Consider the following 25,057-nt stretch of genomic DNA (forward strand, 5'->3'; position numbering starts at 1 on the left):
TAAAAAGATCAGAGCTATTTCTCGAGAAACTTTGGCATATCTCATTTGTGGACATCGGATTCATCTTCGGTAACTTCTGAGCAAATAAATCTGGTTCAGCATCTTAAAGTCCCAACTGTTTTATGTTTAGTCTCTCCTCAAATGCGGATGGTGTTTATTTTTCCTTGTGCTATTGTGTTTGAATCTGTGTGAACACCTGTAAAACGCGATGAACAATCCAAAAATCATTGGACGAGGAGATCCAAATTTTCTTTTGAATTGTAATTGTATTGATTAAACTTCTTGGTATTCTAAATATTTCCTTTGATAGCGTGTAATTGAAAGTATTATTGCAATTTTTTTTTTGATGACAATACTTGCCCAAAAAGAAAAAGAAAAAAATCTGGATGTGCATTGAAAATTAGTAAGCTTTCTTTGGTGACTTTCAGGAAGTTGAAATGAGAAGAAAAAATTAATAATAATAACGGCTGGATATTCATCTCCTGGACTTTTACAAGTTAATGGTAGTCGAAACATCATAGGTAAAAAAAGAGAAATTGTCATAATTTGATTTACTCGTAAACATCTCACTGTCAAATTAGTGATCATCAACTGAAAATCTGGTAGATTGTGGCTGTATGACGAGTTAGATGATCTCTACTCAGGTAGAACACTGGTCAGGGCGAAGAGTTATGTCAATTGCAGAGAAAGAAAATACCATACTCGTACAATATAGTTCCAGGGATTTTAATTTCACCCATGAATTGATGTTTGGCTGCATTAATATAACTTGTTGGAAAAATGAGAACGAAAGTAAAATATTTTTTTGAGTCCATCGGCTGTAATATAATTTGTTTTTTTTTCTTAAGTTTCAACAAATTTTCTAGTGCAATTTTAAAAAAAGCAAAGAAGAAAAGGCCCAAAAAGAAAATCACAGAAAAAAAATTTCCAACGTCAAAAGTTTGGAAAAAAATTTCTGAAAGATATTTTCCACATTGTATACCCACACCTCAGTTAGTGCTGCTACGAGCTAAAAAATGAATGAAAATGATAAGAGACCAATACCAGAAACACAGAAGAGGTTTTTCAATCTACATATCTACCCATTTCTACAAGGTGTCCCAGCTAATAAGATCTTCCGAGTTAGAAACCAGACCCAAGAGTTCACTTCTAACCAAAAGCAACATCAACAATTCAAAGGTTAACGAGAGCTTGCTCAATGAATTCTAAACAAACATCAGAAGCAGTCAACCAGTCTTCACAAAATGTTGGGTCAGCAACTTTCCAATCTCCAGGAAGCCAACTCTGTCCTTCCCATCAAACACCGTCTTCAGCTTGGTATCACAACAAATCACCTTCCTATCCACGGGGTCCTGCATGAAAAACGCACACAGTTAACTACCCCAAACAAAGCTTTTCAATAGCAGCATGAAAATCAATATCTATATATAATATTAAATAAAGGTTCAACGCGATGCCCATGAGCCTAAGTCAACAGCCAATGTAATCAAAATCCAATGGAACAAATCAAGTACATAAAAACATCAGAGGAAGTAAAAGAAGATATAATGCCAGCCAGCACAACCACAACCACAACAAAAGGAATAAAATGCATCTACATGTATGTCCCATGTTGTGTGCCACACATGCATGTATCAAAATATAAACAAAGGCTTACACCTCACATTATGAATGAACAGACTCCACTAAAAAACAAGCATAGCTTGACAAAATTTCTTCGCAGAGAATCATTCAAGTGTAGGAGAATACTTTACATTCTCTTTCTCATGTACCAGTTCTATATCTTATAGGTGATTTTTCTACATGTTCCAACAATTAAGGATGGTTGGCCTACTTATATAAATTCCTCTTCTTGAGAAATCAGGGATCTGGAATTAACACTCATGCAACAACCTTTTCATAAAACTTTAAAGAGTTGACTCAATCATTAGGTCAACTATTTCCACTATATGAATGTTCTTGTAGAGGATTCATGCTACTATCAAAAAGTATGACCAAGGCTCACTTTTAGGTCGGATGGAAGATTGGCACACAAGTGTAACCCAAATTGAAACAGTGGGGTGGCATAGAGTGGTAAGACTTAAAGAGTGCCCTCAGGTAAGGATAAACAATCTGGGGAAATTGCCAGAATCCAGTCCATGGCAGTGTCAGACAGAAAGGAATGGTTTGGAGGCAGAAATCTTAAGCTTTTAAGAATTATGGATGGAAATAGCAACCCGAGATATTAATCAAAATCCAGATTAGGAATTGACAACAAATTTACTATTAGAATGAAATTCAGGAATGACATGAAGGTAGAGAAAATTAGAAACAGAAATGCAGCAGAGACTATTGCTTTCGGCCTTCTTCACACAATTCTGTATTCAACATTCCTATTCTCACATTAACAAATACTTTGCCTCATAAGAAATGAATCAGACAAGAACAAACAGCCTCACCCCAGTAAACCAGCAATTATTCTATTTTTTCCCTGGTTCTTGAGGGTAAGAAGGTAACAACTTCTGCTTCATCCTAAAAACTCATTAAAAATGTTTTTAATCATGCAACAGTCTTTTTGGTTACCCTTTTCTAAAACCACCATTGTAAGATAGTTACTCTACAAACTAAATCAAAAGGAAGAAGCACTGGGTCACCAAAGCTCAAATGTCATAATACACTAAAATAGCCCCATTAATGACTATAATTATTAAATCAATATTTATATAAATTCAAGTAGAAATCTGATTCAAAACTAAAGATATGTGTGCTGCAAATTAGTTGTTAACCTTGGGAATGGATGCTGGTTCGATTTCCTAAAGTGGGCATTAATAACATCGTCATCCTTGCCTCTACATAGGGCCGGCTACATGAATTATCTTCTTCTATTATGAACTATGTCTTATATCCAATATGATTTCTACAACTTAACCCAACAAAGCCTTTTCCCAGCTCTCCGTGTCTTTGTTGAATTTGCATTCCTTGTGTTCCATTTTAGTTCTTTTAAGTATATGTCTCGTTTCAAGTTACCATGAAAACTAGTACAAGTATTCACATCAATCTAAATTGAACCACCATTGTGCATAACTACCGCAAGGAAGCGAATTGCTACCCTAGAAAACCAGTCTCAGAGAACCAATACACATACAAAACAGCCTGGTACTCTGCTTAGGACCCCCAAAATACCACAATAAACTCCTTCCTCACCACAATTTAGAAACAATAGAGAAAAATAAATCAATAGCAATATAAGTCCTCTGTTGTAAAAACCAGAACAAGCAGCATGAATTCTCGAATAAAAATTAAAATACAAACATGTATGCACAAATAATACACACATGGAGAGATCATCCTTAAGAAACCCATAAAAAAGAAAGCAAGGCTATCAACCAGCCATTTACATACAACAGATGAGTGATATTTTCAAGACGAAAAGAGTGATATATGCATCATATATAACACATATATAACATATAGAGTTTATTGTATTCTTGTTGCTCATTCTTTATATCCCTCAAGACCTTAGGGTTTCATTTCTTGTTACACGCACATGTATAATGTATTTGCTCATTTTTCCTTTCCGCGAATATCACTCGGTTTCTTGTACGTAAGATGCTCAGCCATAAACCAACCATTTACATACATGAAATTAACTGATATTTACAGGACTAAAACTGAGTTGAATAACACTTGTCTGTTACGAGAAACGAAACCCTAGGGTCTTAAGATAGATAAGAATGAGCAAATAAGATGAAATGATGTACATACATAGAGATAGACCTGAGGGTTGTGGAGTTTGATGTGGTCCATCATAGGAGAAACTAGCTTTATTCACAGAAAGGAAAACTGAGCAAATACATAATACATGTGCGTGTAACAATAAATGAAACCCTAAGGTCTTGAGATATGTAAAGAGTGAGCAAACAAGAATACAACAATATACTATATATGTGGTTATATACATGTATAACAAGAAATGAAACCTAAGGTCTTGAGATATATAAAGAGTGAACAAATAATAATACAACAATACAATATACCATATATGTAGTTATATATGTGTAACAATAAATGAAACCCTGAGGTCTTGAGATAAAAAAAGAGTGAGCAAACAAGAATACACAATACAATATACCATATATGTAGTTATATGTGTGTAACAATATATGGGAGCATAAGGTTTTGAGATATATAAAGAGTGAGCAAACAACAATACCCAACACAATATTACCATTTATGTAGTTATATGTGTGTGTAACAATAAATGAAACCCTAAGGTCTTGAGATATACAAAGATGGGAAAACAAGAATACACCGCCAATATATATGTGTGTGAAATCCTAAGGTCATGAGTTATATAAAGAGTGAGAAAACAAGAATACACTGTCAATATACTATATATGTAGTCATATATATGTGTATTTGCATATATATAAGGACCTGAAGGTCTTGGAGTTTGATGTAGGCCCAGATCTTCTTGACGGCGTCGGTGCGAGAGCTCTCGGGAACGCCAAGGAATTCGCTGAGGGCTGGTGATATAGGAGACACCTTCAGAATGCCTGAGGATCGAGCCACTGTTGAAGGTTGTTTTGGTGGTCGTGGCGAGGATGAAAGTGGCTTGGTGGCCTTGGCGGCGGCGGTACCCTTCTTCGTGGCGGTACCCTTCTTCGCGGCGGTGGATTTGGCGGTTTCCGCCTTCGCTGCGGCCAACAGGGCCCTGCAACCCTTGAAAACCCTAGAAGACATTTCACCCCCTTTGTTTGATTTTGAAACTCTCTCCCTCTCTACCTAGCCGATGAGTGATGATGGTATAACAACTACTAAGTCGCACTCTGCTTGACAGCTTGAGCACTCGATTAAGGTCGTGTCATTGTCGATTGTTATTAATTGGTTAGGTTAAGATGTTTTCAAAATAAAATTTTAAAAAGGGCACAGTGTAAATAAATAAAAAAAATCTTATATTCATGAAAATTAAGAAATTATTTAAATTATTGATTTGTTGCGATTAAAGATAAACTCATCACAGATTATTTTATCTTTTATTAAATTTGTCATTTCTTATTAAATTATTTTTTATTATATTTTCTCTTATTTGAATATTAATTATATTATTTACCTTCATTCTATAATTAGTATCAATTAATTATAAAAATGAAAAATAAATAAATAAATGTATAGTTATCATTTTTTAAAATGATTAACTTATTATAATAAAACTTTCAAACTCACTTTAAAAAAAAATAGTATAAAAAAATACCTTCTTTTTCAAACAATATTCATGAAAAATTAATAAATTACATAAATAAAAAATATCTTATATTCATGAAAATTAAGAAATTACTTAAATTGTTTCAAAATTTTCTATTTAATATTTTTATTTAAATAATTAATTAAAAAAATTAAAGGCAAACTTATACAAATTTAATGGAGAATATTTCATCAAATTAGTATGAATTTTTTTCAAAATTTATTTTAACAAGAAAAAATATATCTAGTGTAATTCAATAAGAAATGGTATTATGGTCGTTTAATGAAAAATAAGTAAGACAATGGGACATTTTGTAACTAAATGTGATAGTTTATGAGATTTTATGTACAAAATATAGTTCAAAAAGGTTATTTACAAATTTAGACATAGTTGAGGGGATTTTTTGCACTTTGTCCTTTAAAAAAATTAGAATTAATTACATTCACATCTCCCAGATGAAAGTTAGTTTATTTTAGAACAATGCCACTCATGGCAGGAATTATAGCCAAACAACCCTAAAACAGTGTGAAAAGTCAAAATTGCCTTTCATTGTTCTATTTTTTTTTTAATAAAAATATGTAATGACAAAAATGCCCATTTCATAATTATTACGTCTTTCTCCTCTCTTCTTCCTCTGTCTTTCCCTCTTTCTCATCTCAACCTCCGAACACCACCACCACCCCCAAGTACAACTAGGGATGGCAATTCGTGTTCGTGGGTAATAACCGTATCGTGTCGATGTAAGGATATCATACTAAACAGGTAAACTCAAACCCGAATCATTTAATATTCGTATTAAGAACCCTCAACACTAAGCTCAACCTGTTTATTAAACGAGTAAACATGTTAACCCGTTTAATGATCTGTTTATCAAAACGAGACATTTAATATTTAATCAAATAATAAATAATAGAAAAAATTTGTCACAATTAACCCAAGTATTTAAAATAAAAAGAAAAATCATAAGGTGTAGACAAGGTTTACAATGAAATGACTCAACTATTTATATTAATTGGATTTAAACAAGTAACATATTACATAGGTTGTATTCACGATTATAACATGTTTAGTTAAACGAGTCATAAACGAGTTATACGGGTTAAACCAATCAACCCTAATTTGACACGCTTAAGTAAATGCGTTAATTGTGTCAATCTATTTATGATCCGAACTCACTTAAAGACAACCCAAACCCTCTTATCTTGTGTCATGTTCGAATTGTATTGGCGATTAATTTGTCACCCTTACCCCCAACCTTGACACCAGGGCCACCACGACGGCACGACCACCACCATGTTAACGTAGACTAATAAGGCAATAACCAAATAAACTTGGCACGATAAGAACCTTAATTGCCCTCTCCAGCACTCGTATAACCTCCTGAAAACTACCTAAACTACAGTAAATCGCCACCAACAGAAACCCATATCAGATTTGTAGATTTTTGTTTGTAAGGAGAGAGAAGTAGGAGGTTTGAGAAAGAGTGTCTTAGTGGAAGAACAAGATGAGTAGGCACTGTTCGATTGCTTCCTTTTGGGTAGTAATGGATTGCAATTAGATGTGCGGCAGATCAAGAGCGATGAATGCTCACTGAAGAAAATTGCAAGTTGGGCGACTCAAATCAGTGTTCCGAGAAGAGACTGTTTCATAATGATGGTGTTGATTACGATGAGGCAAAAAAACAAAGGAGATTTTTCGTTATCGTTCTGTGTGATTGCAATTGGGTGGTAGGAGTGTGATTGTTAACTTTGCCAAATCTGAAAGGTATTATTGTTAAAAAGTGAGTCAATTTTCTTCTGATTGTCAACAGAGGAAACCTCAGGAATGTAATTAACAAAAAACTGCAAACAATAAAAATACGAATGTTGTATTGATTTATTATTTAATTAAGTGAAAAGCAAATTAAATTTTTAAAATACCAACTTTGTGCAAATGAATGAGGTTTTTTTTAAGGGCTAGTAACCTAGTGATATTAGTCTCTTATTTCCCAAAATGATATCAGTGGTTCAAGTTTCAGAAAAGATAAGTGTGTGTGAGTACCAACTAGGAAAAAAAAAATGAAGGTTTTTTTTTTTTTTTTTTTTTTTTTTTTTTTTTTGTGATAGTCAAATAATAAAGTTAGTTAAATGTGGGAATGATATATTAAACTTATTAAAATCTAGAATACACAAAGAGTGTAGGATAATTTAGTTTTTTCTATTGCCTCCGGGGACATAGCAACGTTGGTAGAATCTGGAAGGTAAGTCATTGAGGTCTAGTTTTCGAATTTCATTCTTAACTTGAATGGTGCATGTATTGTGGGACCAATACACGTGTTCTAAAAAAAATATAAATAAAAAATATTATTTTTTCCTATCAAACAGAGGGGTGAATAGTATATTTTTGTTAAACAAAAAAAAAATGAGGAAATTGATATTCCCACCCTTCCAAATTACTCTTGCATTTGATTACTGAGTAGAAAAATTAAATAAATTTTACATTCTACTTCAGTGCATGTGTGATGAATCAAAAATGTTTTTTTTGGTAATGTAATTTTTGAATCAACAAGAAAAAAAATGTATGTATATGCATATAATATATACAAGCCAACGGATTTGAGTAACATTTACCCTTAGGAAACATAAAGTTTTGAAAAAAAAAAAATTTAATAAATAAAGTTTTGAGAAATTATTTTTTGGCCAAGCATTTCAACTAAAATGATTGATTGAAGTACTCTACCAAAATACCCACAATCGTGGAATGAAGTAGAGTGAGATGACTGGATTTCGGCTCAAATGTTGGGCCTATGTAGTGTGACTCAAAAGTTTCTATCAACACGAAGCTCCGGTCCAACTGCAACTCAATTGATTTTTGATTGAGATATTAGGGGTTTTTTTTTTTTTTTTTTTTTTTTTTGTTCTTTTCATTAGGTCCTCCAAGTTTGAAGGTATAATCATTTTCCTTTTATTAAGTTTGAGTATTAAAATTATATATATATATATATATATATATATATATTGACATATCCGGAATTATCAACCAACTTTCCTTTTGGAGAGATTGTGGCATCATTGGGTTAGGGTTAAATCACACAAAGCCAAAGCAAGAATGAGCGAAAACAGCTAAATTTAAGTCACACAGGGTTTCGTTTGTTTCTTGAAAATTTTTAATTTTATTTTTTAGTGTTTGACAAAAGGTCTAGGTGGAGTTTGAAGTCTAATCCATTGGATGGGGCGTATAAAATAACTTGGTGAATAAGTTATTTTTGTAAGATTTTAATATTTTTTTCTTACCGAACACCAAAAAATAAAAAATATATTTTCTAAAGATTATTTAACATCCAAACAAATGAGCCAGAATGTGAGTAGAAACGGAAATGCGCGCATATGGCATAAGACCATATGTAAAGTGTAAAGTGTAAGAGCGACACCTATTGAAAATGATTGTGTGACTCAGGAATTAGTGTATAAGTTGACAATTCTTTATGATTGTGTTGGGTTTCGGCTTTTGATTCAAAAGTTAGCCAGTTGGGTCGGAGCAGGTCTAGGCCTGAACCCAGACTTATTTGGGCCTACTTATGAAGCCAAGCCCGCATGATTTGCAGCCCATAATAGCAAAAAACAATTCATGAATCGAAGTAAATAAAAGCCTGCTTGTCTCTCTCTCATCCTCAAACAGGCTCTCTCTTTCCTTATCCATTTATTTATCAACACAATTCAATTCTCAGCACATCTCTCCCTACTCTCTTCCCTTCTCCTTTCTACACTCTGCATAATATCTTCTCTATTGCTTTGACTCTATCGATTCATCGGCACAGACTTGTATACAAATATGATATGATATATATGCATAAATATATACATATATATGAGAAAATAATAGAAAAATGTCGTGCTTGCTGCCGCAGTTCAAGTGCCTTCCAGACAGTTTCTCCATCCATGCCAAGACTCACCATCAAGCCACCACTCAACTCCGTTAGTCTCTCTCTCTTTATATATGTATATATATACATATATGTATATGTGACCATTAATTGTGTACATTTTAATTGGAATTGGAATGGGAATGGGGAAGTTAGATTTTTCTGGGGTTCAGAACTGATTTCAAATTTCTGATTCTACATTGTTCAATCGAGAGACTTAATTTTTTTTTTTTTCTTATAAAACGAGCAAATCCAGTTCTATTCAATTTTTATACACCAATGTGAAATTTACTGATTTTATCTCACACTTAATGTATTCTATTGATTGATGAAGTTGTTGTTTATATGTCTGATTTAGTTATTGGCACTTAAAGTGTATGTTTAATAGCCTTAGTAGATGCTATTTGTTTTGATTTAGCTGGTATTTTAATTTTTTTTATTATTATTTTTTTGTATAATAATTTAAGCGATTATACCCTATTCTCAGCTCATGAGTGATGGCATTCTCTGTGCGTGTATATGTATATATATATTTAATGTATGATACATATGTGACCATTAATTGTTTATAGTTTAATCAGAAGGGGAATGGGGAAGTTCGAGTTTTCTGGGTTTAAGAACTAATTTCAATTTTCTGATTCTGCATTGTGAAATCGAAAGAATTTAAATTCTGTCCCTGTTAAATGTGCAAACGCAGTTCTTTACAATTCTTATACATCAATGTGAAATTTACTGATTTTACGTCACACTTAATGGAAGTCTCATTGATAATATTGTTGTTTATAAGCCTGATTTAGTAATAGACACTTATTGCTTCACAAGTGTATGCTTATCTGCCTTAGTAGATGCTATTTGTTTTGGTTTAGTCTGGTATTTTTAATTTTTTGGTGTATAATCATTTAAACGATTATAACCTATTCTCAGCTCCATGAGTGACGTATTCTATGGTGTATGGGTTTATTTTGTCGGATAAGGAAATAAAGTCTCTTTGCCCACTGTTTGGTTCCTCAGAAAATTGGGAGAGAACCAAATAAAATGTTGAATCTTTTGATCCATGTTGTTTTGGTTTTAAAAAAATGTAAATATTGCCTTGAATGAGTCAGATAGTGGTATTATGCACAAGTGAATGAAGGATTTTGCTTTCTTTTGGCCCCAATTAATGAAAAATCTAGTATTCAAGATACTAATTTCCATCTTTCTCCTGCAGTTTCTAAGCAATCAGGTGGAGTCATAGGGGTTATATTAACCGATCCAATATGAATTTGGCCACATCAGTATGTATGAATGAGTTGCTGAGCACAATAATTTGTCTACTTAAACTATTATATTTCTTGGAATTTAACAATGAGAAAGAAGAACATCTCTGTTATTGGCGGTCTATGTCATAGGTTTCTAACTCGAGCAATATATTTAATGTTATAATAATTTATTGTTCTTGTTTTCTATTTATCAAGAAGAAAATAAATGATTAATAAAAATGATTACTCTGAAAATGGAAAGGAAAACTTGGCTGTTGGCAACGACATTATTACTGGTACAAGTAAAAAATGATATTAGGCTAGGTAGCTTATAAACCTCTTGGTAATGTCATGTGTATTGGTAAGTTAGCAAGCGGATCAAAAATGTTTTTAGGCTAGCATGTGGTAGCTTGTAAACCACTTGATTATGTTATGTCTCGGCAACTCTCTCTCTCTGAAAATTGCCTTGGCACCTAAACACTTGTTTATATAACGCTCTAATAAAGGATTTAACTGCCCCTATATTCTTCATTGTGAAAAACTGGTAAGCAAAGACGATGCTGCAATGTCTGACTTTATGTAGTTTATTTTTCATTGCTTTTTCTGTGACCTATCCAATTCCTGTCTTTATTAGCTTGAAAATTAATGCGGTGTATGCCCTTTCTTCTCATGGAAGCATGTTTTTCTATGATCTGCATTTAAGGTGCTTGAGTAGAGACTACTAAATAGAACTTACTGAATTTTTTCTCCATACTCGTAGTGAATAGCATGAAATTCTCACTTGAAATAAATTGTTTTGATCAAGAAACTTTCCGAGCTATTAACAAATTGGGAGAGAATCACAATTCTTTGAGTGAAAAATAGTGAGAGGTTTATTGGTTTTTGTTGTTTTCCGTTGTATATAGAGTTCCAAATCTTATTATTATTGGTTGAAATATGCAGCAAAAAATAGAGAGCCTGTTTACTTCCGGACGCAATGCATTTTATCCACTACATCCCCACCATTACCAACAGTAACAAGTACTGTGCTTGATATGGAGAAGCTGAAATTACCGTATTTAGAAGCTCATTCAAATCCTGTTACTGCAAACAGACCTTGGATGTATATAGGGGCAACTGGTCCGCCCACAGAGGTCAGAATCAATCTTTGTTGGTTACATAGTGATAGAAGTTATAAAAAATAAAAAATAAAAAAAAGCAGGAAAGGTGGAATATTCATGTTTTGCATTGATTTTTTCTAGCTTGATTTACAAGATAATGTGTTTGGTTTGAACCAGCTGACAGAATGTGTCTTAATCTTTTCTTAGTTTTAAGCAAATGGAGAGAGTTTTTTTTGCCAAAGTGGTATCCAACGGGTTTTGCCAAGTTGCCGGTGGGCAGGGGGGTAAACTAGTAATATAAAATAAAATAAAATAATTGTAATGATTTTTTTTTTTTTATTTTCAATGCATTTTTAATGATTATTTTTAAGAGCCTGTCTATAAATGATACGAGAAGAATAAAATAAGATAAGAACAGTTGGCAGCCGATAAATGAGATTGTCAATCGTCGATCATGCTTTTTCTTCTCCTTTAATTTATAACAAATAATGTATATGTATATGAATAGATATATAAAAAGATATACATATATATATATATATATATGAATAGAGTTCTAATATATATGTAGTAGCTAGCAGGGATTACAATAATAATTAACAGGTTTTTTACTAGATTTAAAATTTTAAAAGCAAGACTAGAAAGGTTCTTTCATTATAAATAGGTAACCATAAAAATGATTTTATTAATAAAATGAAGATAAGAACAGTTGGCAGCCGATAAATGAGATTGTCAATCGTCGATCATGCTTTTTCTTCTCCTTTAATTTATAACAAATAATGTATATGTATATGAATAGATATATAAAAAGATATACATATATATATATATATATGAATAGAGTTCTAATATATATGTAGTAGCTAGCAGGGATTACAATAATAATTAATAGGTTTTTTACTAGATTTAAAATTTTAAAAGCAAGACTAGAAAGGTTCTTTCATTATAAATAGGTAACCATAAAAATGATTTTATTAAAAAAAAAATTGGTGGGGCCAACTTTGATTTTCCTATACAAAATCTCCATTAATAGCCATAAATAAGTAGCATTAATAGAGTTCTGAGAAAATTTTGGGGGGTGCACCCCCCCCTCCTCTCTCTTGCAGGTGGGGGATCCAATTCTACTAATTTCATTTCTTCAATTAATGGAAAATAATTTTATGATATCAATCCCAAGAACAAAGAGCACTGGGCAGCTTGCTATCTCTTAATTTCTTATTGTCAGTCAAATCAACCCCCATAGGGTAGCTGAGTTGGGATAGTTAATATGTAATTTATGTATAGATTCTCATATTATCTATTAGGGTCACTCCCTAGAGTGGATCCTAGATGAAAATTACAAAATCATGTGCCCTATTCATGAACAATATCTTGATTATAAAATAATCTCTCGTCACTTCCTGCATTGATTGATTTTCATATTAATCTACAGGCAAACTTTGCAGCTACTTTGGCGACAGAAACTCTTCTTACAAGTGATGAGGCTATTATAGCTGCTGCTGCCGCCGAAGCAGTTGCCCTAGCAAAAGCAGCAGTGAAGGTTGCGAAGGATGCGGCCGTGATGGTCAGCCGTAACAACTCTACAAAATCAGATAGCAAACCTACAACTATCCTATCTGAAGCTGACTCTTTCCAGTTTGGAAGGGCTGAGCTTGCAGAAATAGCACGAGTTGGTTTAGTTGAAGAATCCAAGGAAGCGGAAACAGAGTTTGGGGAAAACTATTCATTGCAGTACCCAATTAAAGAAGCTGATGATTTGGAGCCAACGCATGAAGAGCTTGAACTTCTCCAGGCACAACTCTCCAAAAGTATTGCTGTGAGATCAAATCGTCAAACAGAACGAAAAGCCAAAAGAGCAAAAGCAGCAGAGAAGTCTGCAGCTAGTATTGTGTCCGTGAAGCCTGGTTCTACAAGCCGGAGAAAGCGTGTTTCTGTACAAGACATAGACTACTCTGATCCGTTGCGTTACTTGAGAGGAACTACTAGTTCTTCGAAGCTTCTCACTGCTACTGAAGAACATCAGTTGTCTGAAGGAATACAGGTGCATTTCACATTTAGCAGTACTGATTTTTTAAAGAGAACTGGTTCTTTGCTATCATTTGCTTTGTTGTTTAGAATATAATATTTGTTCTCATCTTGACTGCTATCCACCTAGTGTCCAATGTTGGTCACTAGGCAGATTTTTATTAAGCAAATGTCATGGTGAATGCATTTTTATATGGGTGAAAATTTCTATTCTTTGGAGGTAAACAGAGACTGTAGAAACTGCTAGTATTGTAGAAGAAAAAGCGTAGTAAACAATAGTGACATGAAGCTTTTTATGTTGCTCCTCAATTTAATATGGCCCAAGTCTGAAATTTCCTAATGATATCAGAATACTTGAGATAATTTTAGATTCCTCCCCCAGAGAGTTAGAGACGTCATTTTTTTTTTTTGGGAATAGTCCGGAGGCATCAGCTAACTATTCTACGTAATTGGTTCTTCAAATGGTTGCAAAGACTATTCTGCTTTTTGTTTCTAATATTGGCTGAAATCCAAGTAAGTTGCTGATTTGGATTCTAATGGAGGGGAAGTAAAATAACCTTCATGAAATCCTCTTGGGAGTTCTCTATTATTTACCCTAGCAATTTTATGAAACAAATTTTGCTGTTCTGCTTAACAGCATCCCATATCAAACCCTGACATTTGTGCACACACACAGCACGGGGGAGAGAGAGAGAGAGGCTTCAGTTTGTTTTGGGTAAGAAGGTTTAAATATTACTCCTGAATGGCTTCCAAATCATTTGGGAAAACTATTTCAACTTATATGCCATTTCACAAGGCAGGAACATGCTGATGGATCACTTTCTCTGCTCTAGCAGTAGGATATGTGTATTGGAATACTGGGGATACAATGTGGGCGAGAGTGGGGCAGCCAAATAGAGAGGTGGAGTGAGAGTGATAGCAGTAGTCCAGCCCAAAGGGTCACGAAATCCAGCACTAACGTCCACCCTAAATTATGATTTCTGGACATTAAAGTTGTAGGTCTAGCTCATTAGAGTGGACTATTTACACATTGCCCAAACCTAGAACTACAAATGAACCAAGCTTCATGAACAACTTAGGATTAGTGCGAGTTCAATTCACGTTCATTTGTCAAGCAAATGAATCGAACTCAAACAACAATTTCTAGTTCGTTAACTAAACAAGCTGAGCACAAACAAACCTTAGTTCAAATCATTAGGCTTGTAAGGATATTGTTAACAAGCTTGTTAGGGCTTGTGAAAATGGTTCTTTTTCTAGGGTCTGATTGGGCCTGTAGTTGATTTCCCCTTCCCCCCCCCCATCCCCCTCTCTCATTAAACATTCAGCTCGGAAATGACTAGATGAGCAGAAACAAGCTGAGCTTGAGTACTTGTATCCACACTCAGCTTGTTCCTGAGCAATGATCAAAAAGCCGTCTGATTTAATTGATATGAGTTCAAAAGGCGACCACCTATTTTTTACATGGACTTGGGTACGTGTATGCATCAATGTGTCGGACGTGTCAAATCTCTAAACAGGACACACGGGGACACATTGACACTGCTAAATATTCATTTTATTTTATAAAGTAATGTTTTGATCTAATATAGTGTTCAATATAGGCATTTAACTCATTTTAAAGTAATAATATAATATAATTGAATGATTGAATATGGGTTTTATAAGTACATGTGCAACCAAGAGAGTCACACATATATCACATACCCATGTCCAAGCAATATGTGTCCGACACGGGTACTTCACTATTTTTGAAGAGTCCAGTAACATAGCTAACCACAATGCTGCAAAGTGTCATCTCCTTGTGGCGTGCACCAGCATGAGCTATCGATGTAAGACCAAATGCATTTGCATGTTGTCCGAGTGTCTTTGAGTACATTCTTTTTTTTTTTTTAACCTTCCAGACAAGCCAAAGCTTACGCTACCCTGGGTATGGCCCAGAGTGAAGAGCCAGCCACCTTAGGTTGCCCCCAACTCTGATGGCCAGTCTCTGAACCTTGGGATGCCCAAAGCCAAATATATCAGAACCATGCTACTTGGAAGCACCGGAACTCTCCATGACAGAAGGTCCCCTGGATTCTGCTCTGAGCTCAGAAAGGCTATTAAGTGTCAATGTGCCTCTCATATAGTTTCTCACATGAGAGAGTAGTGGCTTCTGAAAGTGAACAGGTATGTTCAGGCACACTACACAGGTGGCGTAGGTCAGGAGACAACCCTTGTGGGAATGTTAGATGATTGTGGTGCCACATGGCCTTTTCTACAGTGGTTTGAGGCTCAATTATTGTGGTCCATGTGCGTGCTAAATCCAATTTATAATGTGTCAACAAAATATAATATTGACAGTTCACCGTTAAAAGTTACACAGGAAGCTTGCTGATCGAAAATTCCTTATTAGAATGGTTAAAAAAAAATACCTTTTTTATTTTATTTTGATCATCAAAATTCTCATCATTATTTGGGAAGGGGGTGTTGTTCTGATTCAACCTTGTCTTGTTTTTTGCTTTTAGTAATTTATCTCATCTGATTGATGATGCCTGCACTGTCATTAATTTAATACAGGGCCTATTGAAATTGGAAAAACTCCAAGATGAGCTTGTTGAACGTTGCGGCGGTCAGCCCACTATTGCACAATGGGCTGCGGCAGCTGGTATTGATCAGAGAACCCTAAGGACACGTTTAAGCTATGGTATGCGTTGCAAAGATAGAATGATAAAAAGCAACATACGGCTTGTAATTTCAATTGCAAAAAATTATCAAGGAGTTGGGATGAATCTCCAAGATCTCGTTCAGGTATCAGTTTTCCCTGTGTATAATTGCAAGATTGAGGCTTCTCTTTAAATAAAATTCATTACAAGTGTGATACCTTAATAAAATGTGCTGATTTCGATGCTTATATTGACTTGCCTTGCTAATCGACTCTCAGGAAGGATGCCGAGGCCTTGTAAGAGGTGCAGAAAAGTTTGATGCTTCGAAAGGGTTCAAGTTCTCAACCTATGCTCACTGGTGGATTAAACAGGCAGTTCGGAAGTCGCTTTCTGATCAATCCAGGACAATTCGCTTACCAGTAAGTCTTCCATGTGCATTTCAAGTGATATCATCTATGCCTACACATAGATAACCTTTTTGACCTGTTGATGCAAAGAAAAAGGATGAGATTATTTACAGATGAGGTCAATTTTTAACTTCTATCATCATATTTTCTTCTTGTAAGTGCAATATTATTGGCTTTACAGTTTCACATGGTTGAGGCAACTTATAGAGTGAAGGAGGCAAGAAAGCAATTGTATAGTGAAAATGGAAGGCACCCTGATAATGAAGAAGTTGCTGAGGCGACAGGGCTCTCAATGAAGAGGCTCACTGCTGTACTACTAACCCCTAAAGCTCCAAGATCACTTGACCAAAAGATCGGGATTAACCAGAATCTCAAACCTTCGGTCTGTCCTGTTTCTCTGTCTTCCTGGATTAGGTCCCATTTTTTTCCCACCCATTGTCACACATCTTGGCTGTTCTGCTCGTCTTTCATTTGTCTTCTATCACAGGAAATCATTGCAGATCCTGAAGCAGAAACATCGGAAGATTTGTTGATCAAGCAATTTATGAAGCAGGACCTGCACAAGGTGCTGGATACTCTCAATCCTAGGGAACGACAGGTAATCAGATGGCGGTTTGGGATGGAGGATGGAAGAATGAAGACATTGCAAGAGATTGGAGAGTTAATGGGTGTGAGCAGGGAGAGAATCAGGCAAATCGAGTCGTGTGCATTCCGAAAGTTGAAGAACAAGAGGAGAACCAAACATTTGCAGCAGTACTTGATGTCATGAGCCTCGTCAGATTGAAAAATCAGAATTTAGTTTTGCTCTAGAGCCAACAAACTTGCTCAAGGCTCGAAAGGATGTGTTTTTAGTCCTTCCACCGTTATTTATTTAATTTATTTCAAGTAATTGAAATGTATCATTTTCATGTATTAGAAAAATTTTGTGCATAGAACCAACAAAAATTTTGAGTTAAAAAGATACTTACTTTTCCCTTTATTGTACAGAAAGCAAAGTACTCGCAATTTGGGTTGATGAAAATCACACCTGGAAATCACTTCGGTCTCGAGTCGAGAAGAGCTAACCTGAGTTTATATGTATTTTTAATTGTATATTATATATAATTATAAATGTGTTCAATTATTTTCATTAAATTTAAATTTACTATACTAATTCTTTGAATAATTAGTTTTTTGATAGCTTGGCTACAATCCTTTTTTAATGTTTATATTCAATATAAATATATATATTTAAAAAGAACACAAACCTTAAAAATGTACCGATTTGAATTTAGGATGAACTTGAGAGAGAAGACAATGAATATGGGCTGGGCCTCAAGCGTTAGTGAGTATATAAAAGCCCATGGGCTACGGCCAGTCCCACTGATTTATAGGCTAGTGGGCCGTTCGAGCGAACCTTGTAGCCCACATGCTGCAGGAAACATACTCTTTTGGAGTTGAGATATTGATTTTTTAGTGATTTTGTTCATGAAAAGCCACTAGTGGCACTGTTAATACGAAGATAATAAAGGGCACTGATAATTTATCCCCTCATAAAGGGCACTGATAATGTATGTATCAAGTCATTGCATATAAACAATTTATTGGACTCCAAAATCCTTTCTCGATCAATTAGGCAAGTAGCAGAGCTGGACTCCTCATTTCCGGAACATGCATAAACAAGATATATATATAGCAATACAAAATATAGGAGTATATAAAGCAAGATGATATAACAATTATTGAATAAATTTAAAATTCTAAAAAAAAATTACTAATATTTTACATATTAATTTATTGAATAGATGGCTCGAGCAATAGTTGTGGGGCGCACCCTATTTAGTAGCATGTGTTAATAATCTTATGATCCCATAATTTGAAAATTAAATCCCTTTTGAAGTCAAACTAGAGAATTCTTTACAACTCAGTTTAGTTGGTAAGTAGTAAATAAACTATGAACTCTTTATATAAGCCAAGTGCCTTGTAATGAATTGTGATAATCCTTCACAGAATAACGAATTGTGGATAATCCTTCACAGAATAATATATTTAACACTAGATACATGAAGAGAATTCTATACAATTATATATAAACCAAGTGCCTTATAATGAATGATGGAGAATCCTTCCCAGAATAATGTACGTAACACTAGATACATGAAGATAATTCTATACAGTTCTGCAAAAGTATAGATAATTCTACAATATCTTAGAGAATTTCGAAAGGGTCCACACTCAATATAGAGAAATTCAAAAAGTTTTCGATCCATATAAATCGTCGTGTCATATCTGATTGCGTGACGTGCTTACGTGACATAACTTCTTAATGCAAGGCGTAACATTGAAATAGTTGAAGGCTTCATTTTCTTACTATGGTTCATCTACTTTATTCTTAAATCAATTTTAGTTAAACACCACACGATGATTAAAATGCATGTAATTCTAACCAAAAATTGGATTTTATTAAAAATTCAGAAACCTCTTTTATTAATCTTTTTTCAAAGCACTAGAAGCATAGGGTGGAGATACTTAAAACTCGATAATTTACCACGAGTAACACAGTCACACTTAAAAACCTCTTATATTAAAGTTTGTATATTTACATGTAGAATAAACTAAATTCTTGATTTTTGGAAGATCAGCTTAATTTTGAGTCTCACTATTTTCAATCAAAACTAAACTCTTAGAAGAACACTTGCCTCCTAAAACTTGTAATTCTTGCCTCATTTGTTGATTTACCCAATTCTCAAAAGTAGATTATTGTTAGGGATAAAAGAGAAGACACTGAGGCGGGTTGGCATTGCGCATTCAATTATATAATTTTTACCACATTTCACGCTCGGTGACTCTTCATCTCTAGTCTTTGTCGTACAACAAGGTGCCATCTAACTCTGACAAATTTCATCACTTGTAATGCTGGTACATGAATCTCATTGTGGTCTAATTGACTCTTCAACTCTAGTATAAGGCCATTCGGAGAGCATAGCGAGTCAAGGGTATTGGCTTAAGGCAAAGGCATCAATTATTCATTTTTCTCCCTTTCCTTCTTTTTCTGGGTGCACTCCTACATCTTTCTTACTAGAAACCAATCAACGAGTGGATACTTTTGTAAATTCTTGAAATTAATTTTTTGGTGCATTAAAAGAAATGAAAAAACAATAAAAGTAATCAATTATACCGTGGCAATACATGACTCCCTATATTCACAAAAATGACTCGTCTAAAGTAATTTTTGATGCCAGATGTTTTGACACAAATACAAGATGGTTATATTGCATCCGACGGATGTGATCCGTCCATGCATTACTACGAACGGATCCGTACTCTCTTCTCTAACATTGCACCATTAAAAAATAAATAAAAATAATAAAATAAAAATACTAGATAGTTCAGACGCAGGGAGAATTTGAGGTTACAAATGGAATAAGTTTGGTGTGGAGCAGTTGAGGGCAAATAAAGAAGAGTGATTAATTAAAAAAATAGTAGTATCTGACATCTGCCTTTAGTCATTACACACTGGTCACTGTGTATCTTATGAACCCAGAGTTTGCAACTTTGCAAGAGAAGAGAAAGAGAGACAGACAGACCTTCAAATTTCAAATCCAAGGTTAGATTGAGAGAGAGAATGCAGAGCGAAGAAGAAGAAAGCGGTGATGGAGAGGCCGTACAACCTCTATTACCACCGCCGACTTCAAACGCTGACGGCGATGAAATCAACAATATGCCGCCGGCGGAGGCGGCGATGGAGGACCATGCTGAGCCGCAGCAGCAAGAGGAAGCCGAGGGAGAGGGAGAGGGAGAAGACAGCAGCGAAAGCGGAGAGGAGGTGGAGGACGATAATGCTGAGCCGCCGCCACCGCAGCAGCAGGAAGATGAGGGAGAGGGAGAAGATGGCGGAGAGGAAGCGGCGGGGGATAATGCTGAAACGCCGCCGCCGCAGCATCAGGAGGAAACGGAGGGAGAGGAAGAAGACGGCGGCGAAGACGGAGAAGGGGAGGAGGCGGAGGAAGAGGAGGGCACTTGTTATGACCATTTTGGGCATCTTCAGATCCAAGATGAAAACGAAGCGGCTGAGGTTGAAACCGAGCGTCCCAACCTTGCTGAAGGCTTTTATGTTCTTGAAGCTGTACGAAAGAAAAGGGTTCGCAAGGTCAGCTAATCCCTCTCTCTCTCTATATATTTCCTATATTCTATACTTAACATTTGCTTTTGATGTTGTGTTGATTCTACATATCCTTTTTCTGATTTTTGTGGGTTTATCTGTGGATTGACATTCTTGATTGCTTCGGAAACAAAAGGGTGAAGTTCAATATCTCATCAAATGGTGGGTGCCCTAGCATATATATATATACACACACACACACTCAAATACTCTAAATGCGCACACATACATTTATGTATCTGTTACATTTCTTTTTATCAAAATTTCTTTCTTTTAGTATTCCCCTTCGCTCTTAATGTTGGAGAGAATGCTCGAAATATTGTAGTTCAAATTTTTGTTTTTAATTTTTTGTTATGAATGTTTTTTTTTCGAAAAGGCGAGGCTGGCCGGAGACAGCTAACACTTGGGAACCCTTGGAGAATCTTCAGTCCTGTGCTGATGTTATTGATGTATTTGAAGAAAGGTTTTGCCTCCTTTTTTCGTACTTTTCCCTTTATTGTCATGCTGAAATCAATTAGGGCGCCATTCTTGTGTAATGTGCATGTTTGGTCTTAACGTTCTTTCATTTCTCTTCTGTTTTTGGAGCTTGAGGTCTGGGAAGCATGGTTCTTCACGAAGACGTAGGCGCAAGTCTGTCGGGGGATATCATTCTCAACCTAAGAAGAAGTCGAAGCAGTGTTCCCCTGCTGCTGCTACTTATAATGTACCTGCTGTAAAGGTCAGGATTATGGATGAACTGGCCTCTACTCCTCTTAGTGATGATGAGAGAGGAAATAGTGTAGGGCATGTCAACAATGTGGAACTAGCAAAGCAAGCTAGTGAGATTGTTCCCGTGATGGTTTCCCTGCAAATTGAGGAAAGGAAAGAGCATAATGTGTTGAATTTGAAGCTTAGTGATCTTGAAAGTACAATGCCTACTAATGAGGGCAATGAGGAAAAGTTTTCTATTTATGTCCAAGAAACGTGTGCTTTAGAACAAAGAGATCTTGTGAATGGGTTTTTGAAGGTTGATAGTGTGGAACCACCGCAATCTGGTCAGTGCACGGGAGCTAAAAGGAGGAAAAGTGGTTCTGTTAAGAGGTTTAAGCAAGAGCCAGCCACATGTACATCAAATGACGCACAAAATGCAGTAGGAAGATCCAGTGATGGCCCTTGTGGCAGAGTTACACGGCGAAGGAGTCAAAATCCTAATTTCACAGAAAATGATTTGGGTTTCAAGAAAAAGATTGATAATTCCATAAATATGTCTACCGTAACTGAGATCATCAAGCCAATAAAATATTCAACTTCTGCATCAAATGATGCTCAGGATGTTTCCATGACCTTTATAGCCATGAGGTTTGTGATCAAACTTTAAATTCTGCCACTTCATATTTTCATGATTAACTTTATGCTTCTATTTCTTTTTCATGATACCTTAATGAGTCAAGGTTAGCTTCTTCTTAGGTATACCAAAACCTGAAATATGTGAAGAGCATATGCACACTAGATCATACCAATATTCCTTTTTGTTTACTTTTAATATCCAGTTATATTTTTTAAGTTGTTGATGAACATCTTCTCCAAGAATCTTCTTGTGTTTCTTATATTCTGAGGACTTCTTCCCTTCAAACGAAATGAAAAGGAAGTAGCATATGTAGGCTCTAGCAGGTTATCCACATTGCATGCTGTGCGAATTGGAATTCTTATTCCCTCCATATAAAAAATACAACGAATAAAAATAAACTAAAAGCAAAAAAAGAAAAAAGGAAAAGCTGGAGGGGTTACAGAGCTGAGTGCAGCTATAACTATCATGATGTAATTTAACTGAAGTGGTTCCGATTGTGAATACATTTTCTTCTATTTCTGAGTTCATCGATTGTCAGAATTTCCCGTGCCCAGCAGTCGACCAAGAACAATCCACCTTATTAGGAGTATTCAATCTCCAAATAGCCTTCTGTGGGAAGCCTTTGTCCATAGTCCCACTTAACATCTTATGAAATGATTTCATGTCATATGGTGCTAATCTCATTATCCTCTCTCCGCATCTCAGTTCATCCTGTCGTACTCCATCACTAACCATCCCTTTCATTTCGAAAGCCTAGCACTTGCTCATCCTCCCATCATTTAGAATTCTTCAAAGGCCACATCCGAGCCACCTTTTGCTGAAGCAATATGATGGTCTACAACTGAACATTATTTTCCACAGCCAAGGAGAATGAATATATTAGGGAAAAAAAAGTAGTTCAAGATCACCTCTCCTGACCATCTATTGTGCCCAAATCTCACTCGATTGCCTCACCCTAATAACAATGGACAAAAAACTTATTTGTGCTGATTAAGCTGATATATCATTTAGCATTATGATTATGAAGACATTGTTTCTTATTTCCTCTTGGGAACAGGGCAAGAGAGGTGCACAAATACTCATGACTCATTTATGATTACGTCATTCTAGATGACTTTTTGTAGTGTTTTTGGTTACTCTTAATATCTTTATTTTTGTGTATTATATCTGTTTTTGTTTTGTTCATTTGTACTACGATAAAATGACATCATTTCTATTGCACATTATACGTACATTCAAGGAAGAGAAAACCTCACTTCCAAATATATGAAATATTAGCTAATTGAATGACTGGTATTATGTTTGAAAAGATAACAGAAATGTGGTCTGTATATTTCACCTTTTACCGAGAAAAGAAAAAGAAAAAAAATTGTGGTCTCTATCTAGATGATTTTGACTATAAAGTATGCAGCAAAAAAATTGTGGTCTCTATGTAGGTGATTTTGACTATAAAGTACGCGGCTGAAGAACAATACTATTTTCCCCAGTTAACTGGACCTTGAATTCTCAACTTTAATTTCATTTTTGAATAACATTAATTATGTTAAGAATTCAAGCAGGTCTAGAATCTGGTTGGTGATGTCTACTTCTCACTTCTCGGTGTCTTTGAATTGCCAGGGTATGTTAGCCCATTGAATGGACAATGTGTAACATAGAATTAACCAATTATCTTTAGTAAAATCTAGTCAAATCATCAAGCATTGACTTTAACAAATATGGAGCCATTTAGCTCTTTTACATCAGATATGGTTGTTAGAATAGACTAATTTTTATGTGGTTGCCTACATGCAGGTCTGATGGAACAGAAGTGACGGTGGATAACAAATTTCTCAAGGCTACTAATCCACTTCTGGTAAATGGTTCTTTCATTGCTCTTTCTTCCCCCATCAACATTGTTACGGCTTCAGAAATTAATTTTTGTAGCAAATACATGTTATAATGTTTGTATCACCGTTATTGATATTACTTTACCTCTCATGACAGTTGATCGACTACTACGAACAGCACCTTCACTGTAGTACTGAGTAATTGGTAGATAATTAGTTGATGGAGAGTGTTGATACACCTGCATCAGGCGCAATCTTCGCCTCTCCTTATTGTGGTTAATTTTGTAGCTGGAGGCTGGTGCTGGTTAACTCCAAGGCAGTCTATTAGGTTGGGTGGTAAATAGTGCAAAACTGACTTGTAGAACAACAGTCAAATGTTTATTTTTGGTTGTATACTATTTAACCTACCCATTTTGTATGAAAATTATTCGGAAATATAACATGGACACGACGAGAGAAGTCGTGTTCATATTCTTGTATGGCAGTACACATCCAGCTATTCTTCTTCTGATTGTTTTGTGTGTTTGTGCATATGTTCGATTTTGATTGAGATTTTACTCACAAAACAACATTACTGTCACACCCATTCTTTAGCTAAAGTAACCACTAGTCTTATTCATTACAACTATTAGGAAAATAATTGCGTAAAACCAAATATGATAACAATCCAATTATTTTAATGGTTTCAACAGGCCTTATTAAAAGTACAAGCACAATTAACCTAATATAATCACGAACAATATGATTCAGCACTGCACTACTGAGCAAAATGGTGGATGAACATTGTCCATTGAACCATGATCAAGCTTCAATCGCCTACAAATCAGATATAACGAATCAATATATGATTTAAAAGCTGAAAGTTAAATAATTTTGTGTAAGGACCATAGTTTGTTCATCAAAACTAATTAACATGTGAAATCCTCATACTAATATTGGTCACTAGTTACTGTGTCATCTAAAGGTGGGAAAACCTGAAAGTTCTCTTATGTTTTTTAATGAAAATTACCGTGACATGAGAATGCCAGTGAAGGACTGAAAAATATAGTCAAGGCATTGGGGAATTTTGCAATTAAATGTGAAAATCGGGGGATAGTAGACATTCGAGAATTGACCTTTTTATTGATATTCATGTCTGGAATCTTACTTGCTGCATGCCAATAGGAGAAGAATTATTCAAAAAAAAATTCAAAGTGGATGGAGTATTTTTATTCCTAAACACAGCA

General features: G+C 35.0%; 3 protein-coding genes across 3 annotated transcripts; 2 read left to right on the forward strand and 1 right to left on the reverse strand.

Moving 5' to 3' along the window:
- Nucleotides 1–1,010: 1,010 nt before the first annotated feature.
- LOC132299262 (upstream activation factor subunit spp27-like) lies at nt 1,011–4,799 on the reverse strand. The gene is made up of 2 exons (XM_059795777.1): nt 4,417–4,799; nt 1,011–1,352 (listed from the first exon to the last, which is right to left on the reverse strand). Exons 1-2 carry the CDS (start codon nt 4,720–4,722, stop codon nt 1,227–1,229), a joined length of 432 nt encoding a protein of 143 aa, XP_059651760.1. The 5' UTR covers nt 4,723–4,799; the 3' UTR covers nt 1,011–1,226.
- Nucleotides 4,800–8,873: 4,074 nt separating this feature from the next.
- Nucleotides 8,874–17,516, forward strand: LOC132299263 (RNA polymerase sigma factor sigB). The gene is made up of 7 exons (XM_059795778.1): nt 8,874–9,177; nt 11,306–11,496; nt 12,896–13,504; nt 16,045–16,275; nt 16,409–16,549; nt 16,719–16,919; nt 17,025–17,516. Exons 1-7 carry the CDS (start codon nt 9,090–9,092, stop codon nt 17,304–17,306), a joined length of 1,743 nt encoding a protein of 580 aa, XP_059651761.1. The 5' UTR covers nt 8,874–9,089; the 3' UTR covers nt 17,307–17,516.
- Nucleotides 17,517–19,846: 2,330 nt separating this feature from the next.
- LOC132299264 (chromo domain protein LHP1) lies at nt 19,847–24,310 on the forward strand. Its single transcript, XM_059795779.1, has 6 exons — nt 19,847–20,666; nt 20,815–20,840; nt 21,055–21,141; nt 21,264–22,016; nt 23,797–23,857; nt 23,989–24,310. The coding sequence occupies exons 1-6, from the start codon at nt 20,142–20,144 to the stop codon at nt 24,031–24,033; spliced, it is 1,497 nt and encodes a 498-aa protein (XP_059651762.1). The 5' UTR covers nt 19,847–20,141; the 3' UTR covers nt 24,034–24,310.
- The last annotated feature ends 747 nt before the right edge of the window (nt 24,311–25,057 follow it).

Source organism: Cornus florida, unplaced genomic scaffold (assembly GCF_030987335.1).
Source record: "Cornus florida cultivar Cherokee Brave unplaced genomic scaffold, ASM3098733v1 CherokeeBrave_3.0.0_Hap2_Chr03, whole genome shotgun sequence".
In the NCBI taxonomy this organism is placed as follows: Eukaryota; Viridiplantae; Streptophyta; class Magnoliopsida; order Cornales; family Cornaceae; genus Cornus; species Cornus florida.